The sequence below is a fragment of the Peromyscus leucopus genome, chromosome 4 (assembly GCF_004664715.2).
Source record: "Peromyscus leucopus breed LL Stock chromosome 4, UCI_PerLeu_2.1, whole genome shotgun sequence".
Taxonomy (NCBI): domain Eukaryota; kingdom Metazoa; phylum Chordata; class Mammalia; order Rodentia; family Cricetidae; genus Peromyscus; species Peromyscus leucopus.
The window spans coordinates 37,773,677-37,786,746 of NC_051066.1; the positions used below are offsets into that span (position 1 = coordinate 37,773,677).

Here is a 13,070-nt window from a genome sequence, read left to right on the forward strand (position 1 = left end):
CCATGCACTAACACCATTAGAACATGGGGGCTCTCGTCTGGACTTAACCCTGAGACTGGTAGAGCCCTAGTAGCCGATAGCAGACTAGAAGGTGAGTTTCTCCAGACCAGGGGCTGGGCTGGACTGTGAGCAGTAAGCTAGTCCAGCAGCAGCCTGGTCAGCGCTTCACCTATTGTGGTTGTCCGTGGGAGCTGTTGGGACATTAACTGAGGTACTGGAGCCCCTTAACCGTGACATGCATCCGTGTTTATCCAGCCCCTTCTTTGCAGGAACGGAGAGACTCTTTCATAGCGCTCACAGAGGGGAGCATATATGCCTGTACATGGAAACTCGTTTATACGCTATACCTTGGGCTCAGCACCTTTTCCCCACCCCTCACATGAAGGCTAGCCCTCTCCCAGATATGGTTCCTCATGTTCACTGCTCATCTTCACCAATCACGGAGCTCTTCTGTTCTCTGTATATCAAAAGAGGACGCACTTCTTGCAAGAAAGAATTGTTTCTAACCTTAGAACGATTACTATTCTAAAGATACTTTGTGTAATTTTGTAAAGCAAAAGCTAGGCCAGCCCCAGGATCTAGCACATGACCTCTTAAGTCAGGAATGCTATAAAAACACGTGCACAGATACACCAGGAGACGTGTGCAAGCCATGTTTATCACAGCGTGTTTGCAAGCTGGAGAGGACCACACATCTATCAGGAACAAAGTGGTATCCAATGGAACGCTATTTAGCAGCGAAATTAAGTTGAAGATACACAATATACTTAGCAAAAGCTGCTTGTGGCAAGGGTATGGCATTTTAGAAGCAGCAGCGGCAAAAAATAAATCAAAAATACATTTTAGTAATAATAAAGAAAGAAGTCATGACGTAAATGGCAAAGTGGTCACTGAGCTGAGGAGAGACTGGGGAGGGTAGATGCCGACTCCACTAGGGGGCGCTGCCACAGGGGGCGGGGCCATGGAGACAAATGGGCTCTCAGTCCTGGCCAGAGTGGCACAGAAGGCCAAGTGCGATGCCAACCAGATCACATGGATTCCACTGGAGGAACGTCACTACTTCCCAGGGATTCGCACTAACACTCCAGGGGCTGACCTCTGAACTCCACACACACAGCTGCACAGACACACAAGCATACTGCATACACACGCACACATGAATACTGCACACACACCTGCATACTGCACACACACACTGCATACATACATACATGCATGCATTCCGTATACACACATAATAAAAACAAACATAAAGTAATTCTCAAGATTGGTTTTATTTTCATTCTTCCCCTGCCCCAGTTTAATGAGGTACAATTAAAATACAAAAAAAATCGTAATATTCAAAAACAATAATTCATGCTGAAGGAAGCAGTTCAGTTGGGGAGAACACCCCCACGTGTTGTGAGGCTGGTTCTGGGTGGGAGGTGTTGGAGAAGTCCTGCGAGGCCCGGGTCTTTCTGGAGATCAGTGCAGGACGTGGCTTTCCAGTCTCGGAAACAGCAACTGCCTGCTGCTGTCGTAGAAACATGGCTGTCCCTGAATGGAATGACAGCAAGGTTGGTGGCTAAGGGTTTGTTTGCAAGGTCACAGCTCTGGAAGCAATGGGAATCAACGGCTCACGACATCTTCTTTCCCTCCTGTACTTTTCCTGACATGTCCCAGCCCGGCAAGCACTTTGGAACCTTCCATCAGTTGGTATCTCCTTCATCCCGCCTCTCTCTCTCCTTTGTGCTCCTATTCTTTCTTTAACTCTTCCTCTCTGGGTTTCCTAACTGTCACCTTTCCTGCTCACCAGCTGTTCCAAGCTTCACCATGTTTCACATACAGAGATAAGCAGACTTCAGGGGACTAGCTTACGCCAGAGGGCACTCATGTGACATTGTCGGGTAGAGCCCCTCCCAGCTGCCTGCTCTGGGTACACAGTTGCTTCCTTGCCAGCCTGGCCCCACAGGGGGAGGAGTTGGAGCCTAAGGGATCCAGGCTGAAACTTGCAACTTGGGAAGTAAGAGAGATGGGAGACTGGTTAGACGGGAGATTGATCAAATGGACACGCTTATCAAGGACATCAGGTTTCTGGTGTTCAGAAAAAAATAACTAGAAAAATGAAGAGGGGTTAGTGAATCCTGTGATGTTGGTTTGAAACCAGCAGTACGGAGGTAGAAATTCGTGTTTTCTAACGTGTTCAGTAAGACAGGTATGCAACTATGTGCATGTATCGGCTCTGCACTGCTCAGTGTCAAGGATTAGTGACATGTTGGGAACAAACACTCCAGGCCCTGATCTTAGCATCTAAAAGCCAATCAATCCTGAAAAAGAAGTTGAGAGAAATGGACGATGCTAGCTAGCTGGGGCAGGGAACAACCAGGACAGACCAGAAAGGAAGACAGTACTTACACCATGACTGGGCATATCTCAAAAACACAGCAGCTTGCTGCACTGGCCAAACTGGGGTAATTTGGCTATAACAAGTGTAACTGCTTACACTCCATTGAAAAAAATATGAAAACCTGAATCCCCATTCATACAGACGAGGAAGTGAGTAACAGGATAAGAGCATTTCCCAAGTACTTCCCACAAGATACCTCTGAACTGCCAAGCAGCAAAGAGTAACTTTATAGTATAATGCCTGGCTGGCAGATGTCACTGTGGCTAAGTGAGAAACAGGACATCATTGGAAACAAAGCAAGTTGACATCATGCTTTCTTGATGGGACCCAGCTTTACTTGCTGGTAATCCTGCCAGTGGTGGATGACCCAGAAATGTCATACACCAATTGGAGGATATGTTCCCAAGTATCTGGTCTATAATCCTCAATTGTGTTCAAGTCATGAAAGTCAAGGACAGACAGACAAGCTACTTCAAACTGAGAGAAAATAAAAACGGGACAATTGAGTGCATTGTGTAATTTCCAGCTGGATCTTTTTGCAATAAAGAATGAAACCAGAATCACTGGTGAAACTTGACTGTGGTCTGAGGGTTTATCAGTGGTCATGTTCCTTTCCTTATTTTCAGAGTTGAATTGTGATCATACAGAATGTCCTTTGTATGGAGTCATAGGCTAGTAATTTACCTTCAAAGAAATCAGAGAAGTTCTTTGTTCTGTATTTAGGACTTTGGTGTTTTAAACATTTTTAAATATTTACTACATCAAATGCCATCCCAATGGAAAGACACACTATGGCAACAGAAACCTCTCTTTAATTTAGGAGAAGGAATGAGAACTAATGTTAACAGTTTTTGACAGTAGGCCACTCAGAGCCCCTGTTCTCGGTTATCAGCTCTCAAGGGTCTGCTGGCTGGTAAAGCAGAGATGCACTACCATTTGTGAGACTCCTAGGAAGGGTGCAGGGTGAGGTAACAGAAGGTGCCATTCACTTGTTGTCCAGTGCATTAGTTACAGGAAGGGCCACTTACCCAGATGTGCAGTCTAGTGACAGCCTTGAGCTGCTGCTTCAGGTGAAGGGGAAAGACTAGACAGCATCCCCAGAGTAGCGTGAAATGCTTTGTAAGCTACTAGAAGTATGGTGAGCCCATGCACACTTCCACTGTGTGTGCATGTGTATTTACAGAGTGAACTGGAGAAGTGAATGGAGGTTCTGAACATCTGTGCTGTTGTAGAAGATTTTTGTCCTTCCAAGTGAGTGCAATGGGCTCTAAGAGGGGTGGAGCACATGGCCTAAGAGCCTTCGGCTGGAACTTATAACTCAGCACACTGCTATGAACCTACAGCCTCCTAGAGTCACTTGCAGTGAACAGTTCTTTGCCACGCCCCTTAAGAAATAGCCTATTCAATAAGCAGGCATCCGAGCACCATTACAAATACTTGCTGATCCACAGTCTAGCAATGGGGGAGGAGGGCAAATGATTGCCAGTTAAAAGTCAGAACGCTGTGTGCAAAGTATCCCATATTCTGTTTGATTAAATACAAAACCAGAAGACAATAGACTGCCTTCTTGTTACATTGGTATCTTCAGAGCAGAAGTGGCAAAGAAACGCCACCTCTCTGGACATTTGCTCCAAGTCTCATTTTGGCAAGAGGAGAGCTACTGAACTATTTGCTTGGCCCTCTCACAGTCCTCGGAAGCAGTGAGCGCCCTGGGGTCATTCTGATCAGTGACGAGAAATGGGCTGGTGTAGAAGAGCCTCTCATGAGGACTGCTGACATGCTCTTAGTCCCTCAGAGCTCCCACACTTACCTAGCTCTTGCTTTTGTTACGTCTTGGGACATTGCCACTTCAAGACAACAAACTTACATTTCTCCTCAACTGTTCCTTCAGGTCTAGGACCAGATCATGTTGTCTTGCCTTGCAATGTGTTGTACAGTAGCTTAACTTTATTTTTTATATTTATGTGTCTGTTCTGGTGCCTGCAGAGGCTGAAAGAGGGCGTCGAATCTCCTGGATCTGGAGTAACAGGTTGTTGGGAGCCGCCCGACTGTGGGAACCCGTTTTCAGGCCCCTCGTGGCTTTACCCAGCAGGTCCGCATAGAGAGGGTGATTAGGACCACGGGCCTGAGTGCAGGTGTCTGAGATGATCTGCACTTGGCTGAGCTGGGGGGAGGTCTTTTGCTCCACCCCTTGGCATCTCTATAAATACCCTGAGGCAGAGACAGTCAGGGCCCGTTGGAATAGGTTCCAGGCCCTCTCTAGGCTATCCTTTATTTTCTGTCTGTTTATCTCCACAATCTAAATCCTTCTATGTAATATTTCCTGCTGCTCACACTCAAGAAAACTCTGGGGAGCTGTGGGGTTGGTGGGTAAACACCCCGCACCTGACCTGGGTACTGGGAACCAAAGTTGGATCCTCTGGGAGAGTTGCTACGTTCTTAACCACTGGGCCATCTCTCCAGCCCTGGGGCAGTTGCAATATTAGGAGCTCAGTGACTTGCATAGTTTCAAAATGATCTGAAAGTATCTTCAGAACTTTTTGCTTATAAAATAAATGATGTATTTTTTTAAATTCAGAAATATATCAAAAAGTTCCACAACCCTTTCCATAATGTCCTCACCCACTCACTGCTCAGCACTCCAAAATACTTTCTCCTAATCTTTCATACTTAAATGTTTCATACTTCGGATCATAACAGTATCTATAATTCTGTACTTAACACTTTGGCATGAGCACGTTTCCTGTCATCCAAGTTCTCTTCAATGAAGTCTTCAATGACTTCACAGAACTCCCTTGCATGTTTTTAATCATAATTAACTATTGATATTAAACAAAATAACCAGAGCAACACAGATTTCTATGAGCTGCAAATTTTAAGACTCTACTATGTCCCCCAGGAAGTCAGGAGGGAAACTGTCATGTGTCTGAAGATTGAGCAGGGCAAGGGAGATGGGTAACGCCTGAGGCCACTCCTTGTGGTCCAGTGAGCGCTGTCCGCTGAGGCACACATGGAAGGTGAGCTGGTAGTGTTGGGTGTACAGCCAGCAGTGAGGGGAAGAGGTTATGCTGAGAGGCAATGTCCAACCCAGAGGAGGACTGCACTGTTGAATGCCAGTTGCACACGTCAGAACGACTGACTAACTTTTGGAGTGGAATTCTGGCTTATTCCAGTTGGCCCAACCAACACTGGGAGGTGAAATGGCAACCGTTTTAACTTGGCAAACAGGTTTGAGGGTTATTATCAAGAGATACTCTGTGAGGTGTGGGGAAGCATTAATAAGTGTTCAAGTAGGGGAACAGCTTTCAGGGTACCAGAGGGTGTGTGGGGGAATGCCTGTTCTCCTACATGATCTGTGTCTGTATAAATGATGGAATACCCCAAATCAAATCTTCACCTTTGAGTTTGTGTTTAAGGCACCACCACCTCCTTTTAATTCTGAGCAGCTTCGAGAGACTTGCTGGTACTCTTATGCCCAGCCATGTGGTTTGGCCAGGCTGGTGGCTTCCTCTTCTGTCCCTTGGTGTCCTTGAGCCTTAGAAGTCCCACGAAGTCACTCTGCAGTCTAAGCACAAAGCTCACAATGTATGTTCTTGTCCCCATCTCCAAGGCCGATAAACTCGTGCTTAGACCCTTACACTGAAGCCCAAATTCAGGCTCTAGTGGTATGTGCTTTGAGGCATTCAATACTCACTGGTGGTTGGCCTTGCAATTTGCACTAGCTGTATCTGGTCTCTTTCTCTAAGGGTGAGTAAAAAAATCCTTCCTCTAGTGGCTCCAGCTCAAACATGATCTTACCCTACAGAGATCAAGCTTGAGTGCCTGAGACACTCTGGAGCCTGACTTGGACTGAAATTCCACTGCTGAACAGCTGATCCCCACTGAAGGCTATGCATGCAACACCTCCCAGCTGGGCCAGTGTGACCCCAGCTGATCCCAGATCCTGACCAGTAACACACCCACAGCCATAGAGCACATGATCACCAGCCTGTACCCAGCCATGGCTCAGGATGCTTATCTTATTGCTTTGCTATTTGAGGGGAAGAAACGGCCTGGCTTTCCTCAAATCCAAGTTCTGAGTCCTCTACCCTCCTCTAGCTACTGGACATCCTAAGCTTTTTGTGGAAAGGGAGAGAGAATGCGACAGGAAATGATCTTTGTAACAATGTTACTAGATCTCTCCTCTTTTGGCCCAGCTGTTGGGGAGAGGCTACTACCTGATGGGTGTCAGCATTTAAATAGCCCGACAGGTTAGGAAGCATCACATTTCTCCCATTGTTACTGCATGTAATTCAAGATGTAGAATTATAGTATTCACATTCCATTGGACATAGAGTGCCACTACTCATGAAGGGCATGGATGCTGGGGTGACTGGGACTCCAGCAGTGCCCAAGCTACCAAAGGCAACCATCACATGCCAGAGAGCAACTGCTGTATCTTTCCTTTCCCTTCTTCCAATCCACAGTTCGAACCTTCCCACTTCTCAGCCTAAAAGGTAATGTTGAACCAATGAACCTTTCAGCAAAGTTTGGTTTATCCACAAAGTGCTGCCCCTTCTGTGTACTGAGCCAATATGGCATGAGGTCAAGTTCCATTTACACAGAAGAGCTTTCAGGAACGTCTAGGGCTAGGCCCTGTATCCATGCATTCTGCATGTGTTGAATTAACCAGTCTTTGATGGAAAATATTTGGGGAAAAAAAAAACAAACCTTTGCATTGCACATGCATGATCTTCCTGTCATTCTGAACATTACATTATAATAACTGTCAGCATTATGTTGCATTAGGGCATCATACAAGATCTCATGACGACTCTAACAATAGGGCAGATGTATGCAAATACTACATGCTAGCATCTGTGGAGTCCTAGAATCCGTGCCCTGCGGATGTCAAGGGATGACTGTTTAATGTCATCAGGTGGTACCCACGGAACCTGAGACAAACACTAGAACAAAGGAAAGGTTAACCAAGCCCCAGGCGCCAGGCACCTGAGTGTTTCCTCTGACCTCTGCCATTATTCCTAGGGAAGGACACGTAAGTGTCTGGTTGGTACGCATGGTAGAGTCTATAGCTTACATTTTGAGATGCCCTTTTTGTCTGAGGCCATGCTTTTCCTATGCTATGGCATCTTTGTCTTTGAGGCACCGGTCAGCATCAAGGGGACATGCTTCTTCTCCTCAAGGAGCCACCAAGCACTAGGGTTTTCTCAGCTGTGGTGGGCAAGGGAATCTCACTGATTCTTATCTGATTCATACTGCACTCCAGGGACTGCAGGAATCATTCTGAAATGGAGTGAGGGCCCACTCACTCGATGTGGTGCCGTGAGTAATGTGCTTGCAGCAGAGCCTTGTGACTGGGATCTGGCCAGAGATCACATGGTAGAGAGAGACAACTTACACAAGTTGTCCTCTGACCGCCGCCTCGTGCACGCTGTGGCGCATGAACAGCCTTCAACCAAACAGACACACGATAAGTACATAAACGCCTATAGAACTGCAGTGGAACTTCTTATTCCCTCCTTAACTACTGCGGCCGGGCCAATGGACAGGCAATACTACACAAACTCCGTCCAGACATTCACTCCACTGTGGGCAGGAGCCAATTTTCTGTAGTACGTGCCTCCAACAAAGCAAGTCAGGGAGGGGAAAGAAAGACCCCCCACCCCATGAATGCTGCATGGCTGCCTCCTATTGGGAACAGTAACACGAGGCCACTTTTTAAAGGCTGTGGTTTAATGGGGTGAGATCACTTTGGCGTGTTGGTGTTGGCTGCAGATAAGAAAATGTCTATTTTGTTCTAACAATGGGCAGCTGTAAGGAAGGGGATCTGATTTTTCAGTCTTATCTAGGGCTGAGGATATAGTTCATTGCAAGCGCAGCTGCCTAGGATGTCAGAGGCCCAGGGTTGTTGCCAATACCATAAAACAACCAGAAAAAAAAAAAAACAAAAAACAACAACAACAAAAAAAAACTAAACAGAACAAGAGTGGGGTATTTGGGGCTGGACTTATGACAAGGTCAGATGTGACCTCTAAGGTCACAGCACAGATTTAAACAATGATAACAAGGAGGTGAGAAGGTTTCTCAGTCCCCTGCAGGAAGAGGCATTTTCAGGACATAGGGAATCTGACATAATTTTCAGTTTACTTCTGAACCAATGTCCTGAGCTGAAGAGTGAGGCAGAAGAGAAACGGGATTCTGATGTGGGCTTCACCGACTGCAGTAAACCGACAGGAAGAGGAATGTTTCAGATGTTTTTATTCAAAGGTTCTCAAAAGAAATAAAACAGAAAAAGCTAACAATCTGATCAAATGTACAGTTCAAAAATGTCTTTTGGCGTTTAACAAGTCCTAGGAAAGAAAACTACAGAGTCATCTGGAGCCGGTCAATAAAGTCACCGCTGGCAAGTATGGAGCACTAGTAGGAACAAAAATAAAAAATTAACTCTCTTGATCATATAGATATCTCTATGAAAATCTGTTTTTTCAATCTGTACAAAAGGTCTTTCTTCATAAATTAATTTTTTTTTTTTTATAATTTAATGGCTGTCTACTATGTGATGTTTAACTGACTTTTTTTTTTTTTTTAATATGTACAGAGGTTGTTTCCCAAATCTGACCCAGACGAGTATGGCACTTAGTTCAGACATACCTAGCAGCAGATTTCCCCTCCCCTACCGACTGAGCTACCGTCTTTCTGTCGTAACTAATGGAAAAAATATCAAGTAGTGAGAGCCCCGGGCTGATAAACATACTAGGTATACGGAGGGTGCTGCATTCAGTCTGGACTTCCACAAAGCAGAATGTTTTAGGGAGCATAGAACCAATAATACCACAACTTCTTTTAAAAAAAAAAAAACAAAAGAAACAAGAACAAAAACGAAAACACATTTCTCTTATGACTATGTAATTTTCACTAGAATCTACACTTCTCAGAGCAGCAAGGACGTTTGAAACTATGAAATGTCACTGACATCTATCATCAAATACAAGCAATAAAATTTAAGAACTAAAAAATACTCAAAAGAAGTAACTGCTTAGCCCTAGCTCCCGAGCTAGGAGGATTTGGTCGGTGGAAACAGGGAGGGCCAGCAACCTGTCCCAGCACAAAAGAAAAAGCCTCTGAGGTAGATAACTGATCAAACGTAGCTGACCAGACAAGTACACAGTTTTGGAAGACAACTTAATTTACCATTGCTTTTAAAACGTATGCAATTGCCTTAATAAAAGAGCATTAATAACAATGAATTATCTCATATGTACTAAAGTAGAAATAACTGTATTTATGAATCAGGAATTTCATAGTTTCAAAGTTGGTTTTCTTTACACTTGAACACCTGTAGTGATGACTTAAAGTGTGGCACTGCTTGGATTCAAATCTTCCTTCATGCTTTTTTTTTTTTTTTTAAATTTGTCTCTGTGAGTCCATACATCAGTTAAAATTATAAAACCTAATGCAAAGGTACAAAAAAGGCACATTCTCCTAACCGCAAACTGGTCCGGCAAAAATAAAGAGCAGAGAAAATGGGATGCTGAGACAAGGTGGAGTTACTGGCTACTGGCTCTTCGGTCTTTGGTGAAGTTACCTTTAAAAGTGCCAAGTCATTTTTTAGTTTTTCAAATCGACCTCAGAGAGAGCGAGCGAGCGAGCTAGTGAGCAAGCACGCACGAGAGAGAGCTAGTAGCCAATCGTTTTTTCTTCTGTTCATATCTCAGCTCAGGTTTGAAGAGAAATCCTTACTTTTAGCTTTTACCATTTCGTTTCAATAGCGACAATTTTCCCCCCCTCAGTTTGCCAGATCACAGGCATGGTTCTCATTCTAAAGCACTATCGTTAGTATAAAGGACAAAACATTCGGTGACTCCCCTCCCCCACCCCCACCCCCAGCCCCAAAGCTACCTACACTAAATCTAGAACATCATTAAGTTTTTTGTTTTTGTTTTTTTTTTTTTCCTGAAAAAAAAAAAAGGCAAAAAAGACTTTACATTGCATCATACAGCAGATATCCTAAATTGGTCAAACTATCAGAGGAAACTGTCGGTGTACGGCCTTACAAACGATTCACCCTATTAAAAGTCCCCCAGTCAGAAAATGTGTTTCACACAAAACAGTTCTCCCTTCTTGCACTTCACTACCTTACACGTTATGTGGAAAAAAAAATCATTAAAAACACCTACTACATATTTTAAAAAAGCCAAAATTTCAGCAACTTTTATTGACTACCTTTTTAAAAGCCCTACGCTGCTGTTTTTTACAAGGCGTCCTAGACCAGCCCATTTGGTCAAAGCATTCTACATCATTAGTTTGAACTAACTTTACTGAAACAGCTACAGCATCAAAAGAGTTAAGGCAAATTGGAATTCATAGAAAAGGATAAGACACTTCACACTACGTCGAAAGAAAAATGAAAAGCTAAGAAAAGACACCGAGGGTGGCCACACTGGCTTACAGCGGCACTCTCACGGCAAGCACAGACACCATGGGTGACGTCAGACGGTGGGAGCTTCAGAAAAGCCCATTTCATACAGCTGGAAAAAAAAAAGACGCATCAAACACAAAAGGAACAAAACCGCAAAAATCCGGTCATGCACTTGGATAAGTCTTCGTGGTCTTTGTGCATACCCAGAAAATTGAAGTTTTCTTTTTCTCTCCTTTTTTTTTTTCTTTTTTTGCATCATTATATTTGATAAAAATCTTTGTTTTTTTTGTGTTTTTTTTTGTTGTTTTTGTTTTTTACTAAAATAAACCTGTTCAGGGGAACAGCTACTAGATGAATTTAAGGGTTTTATGCACCTTATAGAACTTATAGCAAAAATAGTTTTAGTTGATTTCATTATAAATAACGTTTTCAAGAACCTGTGCAAAACTGTCAATAATTTCCTAAAGCACAATTGATCAGAAAAATCCATGATTGTTCAGCCTTCACACCCTTCTTCATGTAAGAACACCCTTTGGTCCATCTGGAAGAGAAAGAGAGGAGACTAACTCAGTCTCTGCTGATTTAACAAACACACCACGCAGGGCTTGTCGGCTTTTGCTTTAGAGAAATAAACGCCTGAACAAGATTGTGCCCATCCACGGTGAGACTGAAGGACATGAGCTGGGGATCTGAGGGTCACTTTCAGTTCCTTGAGTCCGCCTTTCAAATCTGGGACTTGCAGGGTACTTTCTTCCCTCAGGCAGCCAGAGCCAGCTCCACATGGGTCTCAAATGAAGGGTGATTTGAGATCAACAACACACATCGTTACAAGACAATCCAGAAACTGGATTCCATGTAAGAGTTATTTTACTAAAATACATGTGGTGGGGTGAAGTTTGAAATTTGTGACTCCAGTGAGAGCTGGTAAGATAATCTTTTGTTCTGAGGATGCCAACAATCTGAATTCACAGTCAAGATGCTGCTGACCTTGTGAGACTTGATTAAGCAACATCTTAAGCTGTATCTCCTTAGTATTTAAGCAATATAAATAGGATGCTTCTATTATATATAGGACAGCTTTGGAAATCAATGTTCTATGATGCTTTATATTTTATGACTTTGGGGTAGAGGAAATATATATTTGATTTTAATATAAAACATTGTTCCTTATCTAGACACAATCTGTAAATTCATAAACACATTAAATCTAAGTTAGTCTAAGCATCATTTGATAAAAGTACCCCACACTGCTTCATATGAGTCCTGCAGTTAGGGAGACTTTTCCCTCATACCTCACAGTTACTTATTGGGTTGAAAGGTATATGGAGAATGGTCATTAGATGTCTCCACAGCCACCTGCTGCTGGCCACTTGCTTCCTACAACAAAGCAGAATGCATGAGACACATTAGCAATGAAATCGTAACTCTGCTGCTAAGGCCTGAGTCCAAGGACATACACCTTAATACAGACACTCTTCAAAGTGAATTTCTTCAAGTCAAACAGAGCTTTTAAGGCTAATCACTGCCCTAATGCAGCTGAAATATGACAGACCCCAAGAACCTCCTGTTCAAATGTTTAACTTAAATATTGATCAAAGAAATTTCTTGGCTTCGTCTCCTTGAAGCCAGATATAGTTTATAATTCAGTATTTTCAGACTTTAGAGTCTGAGTCACAGTGTGCAAATGTTGCGTGTCATATTCCCCCCACCAACTGCTGCCCGAAGGCATCACCTGCACCTCACAATCGAACTTCCCAATACTTATATGCTGAAAAGTGTGAATCAACTCAGTAAATGGAAGCAGGGACTGTAACTTCAGCTACGTGAGAGACAGAAGGGCTGCAAGTTCACAGCCTGCCTGGCTTCCAGAGCGAGGTCATGATTTTAGAAGGGACATGGACATAGCTCATGTGACAGGCCCTGGTGGAACCTCCACTAAAGTGAGAGTAAATCAGGAATAAAACAAAAAGCCAGAGTACTTTGGAGATTTTGTCTTGGCTCAGCTCAAATTATGCTTGAAAAAGCACAGGCCAGGCTTTGCTGAAGTAGCTACAGAGAAAATGTTTGTTTTTCATTGTTCTGGAGGTTTCATGTTCTGGAGAACTGCACGCAAAATCCTGTGGGTTCAGGCAGTTGTGGCTGTTCAAAGTTGTACGATCACGCAAATACGACAACCAGAGTTCCCAAGAACTTTGGGATCTGCAGAGTGGGTAAGGCGAGTGGACCGATAAACTTCCTTGATCCTTGAGGACACTGCAGGAAAAC

At 43.8% G+C, this 13,070-nt stretch overlaps 1 protein-coding gene across 11 annotated transcripts in view; it reads right to left on the minus strand.

Moving 5' to 3' along the window:
- Nucleotides 1-8,627: 8,627 nt before the first annotated feature.
- Rbms1 (RNA binding motif single stranded interacting protein 1) overlaps nt 8,628-13,070 on the minus strand; it is a 217,948-nt gene continuing 213,505 nt past the window's right edge. For all 11 annotated transcript variants that reach the window (XM_028867823.2, XM_028867618.2, XM_028867549.2 and 8 more), the window contains 2 exons: nt 12,098-12,182; nt 8,628-11,346 (listed from right to left, as the gene is read on the minus strand). In XM_028867823.2, the coding sequence (XP_028723656.1) occupies nt 12,105-12,182 (78 nt within the window). In that variant the 3' untranslated portion in view covers nt 8,628-11,346; nt 12,098-12,104. The remainder of the gene's footprint in view (nt 11,347-12,097; nt 12,183-13,070) is intronic.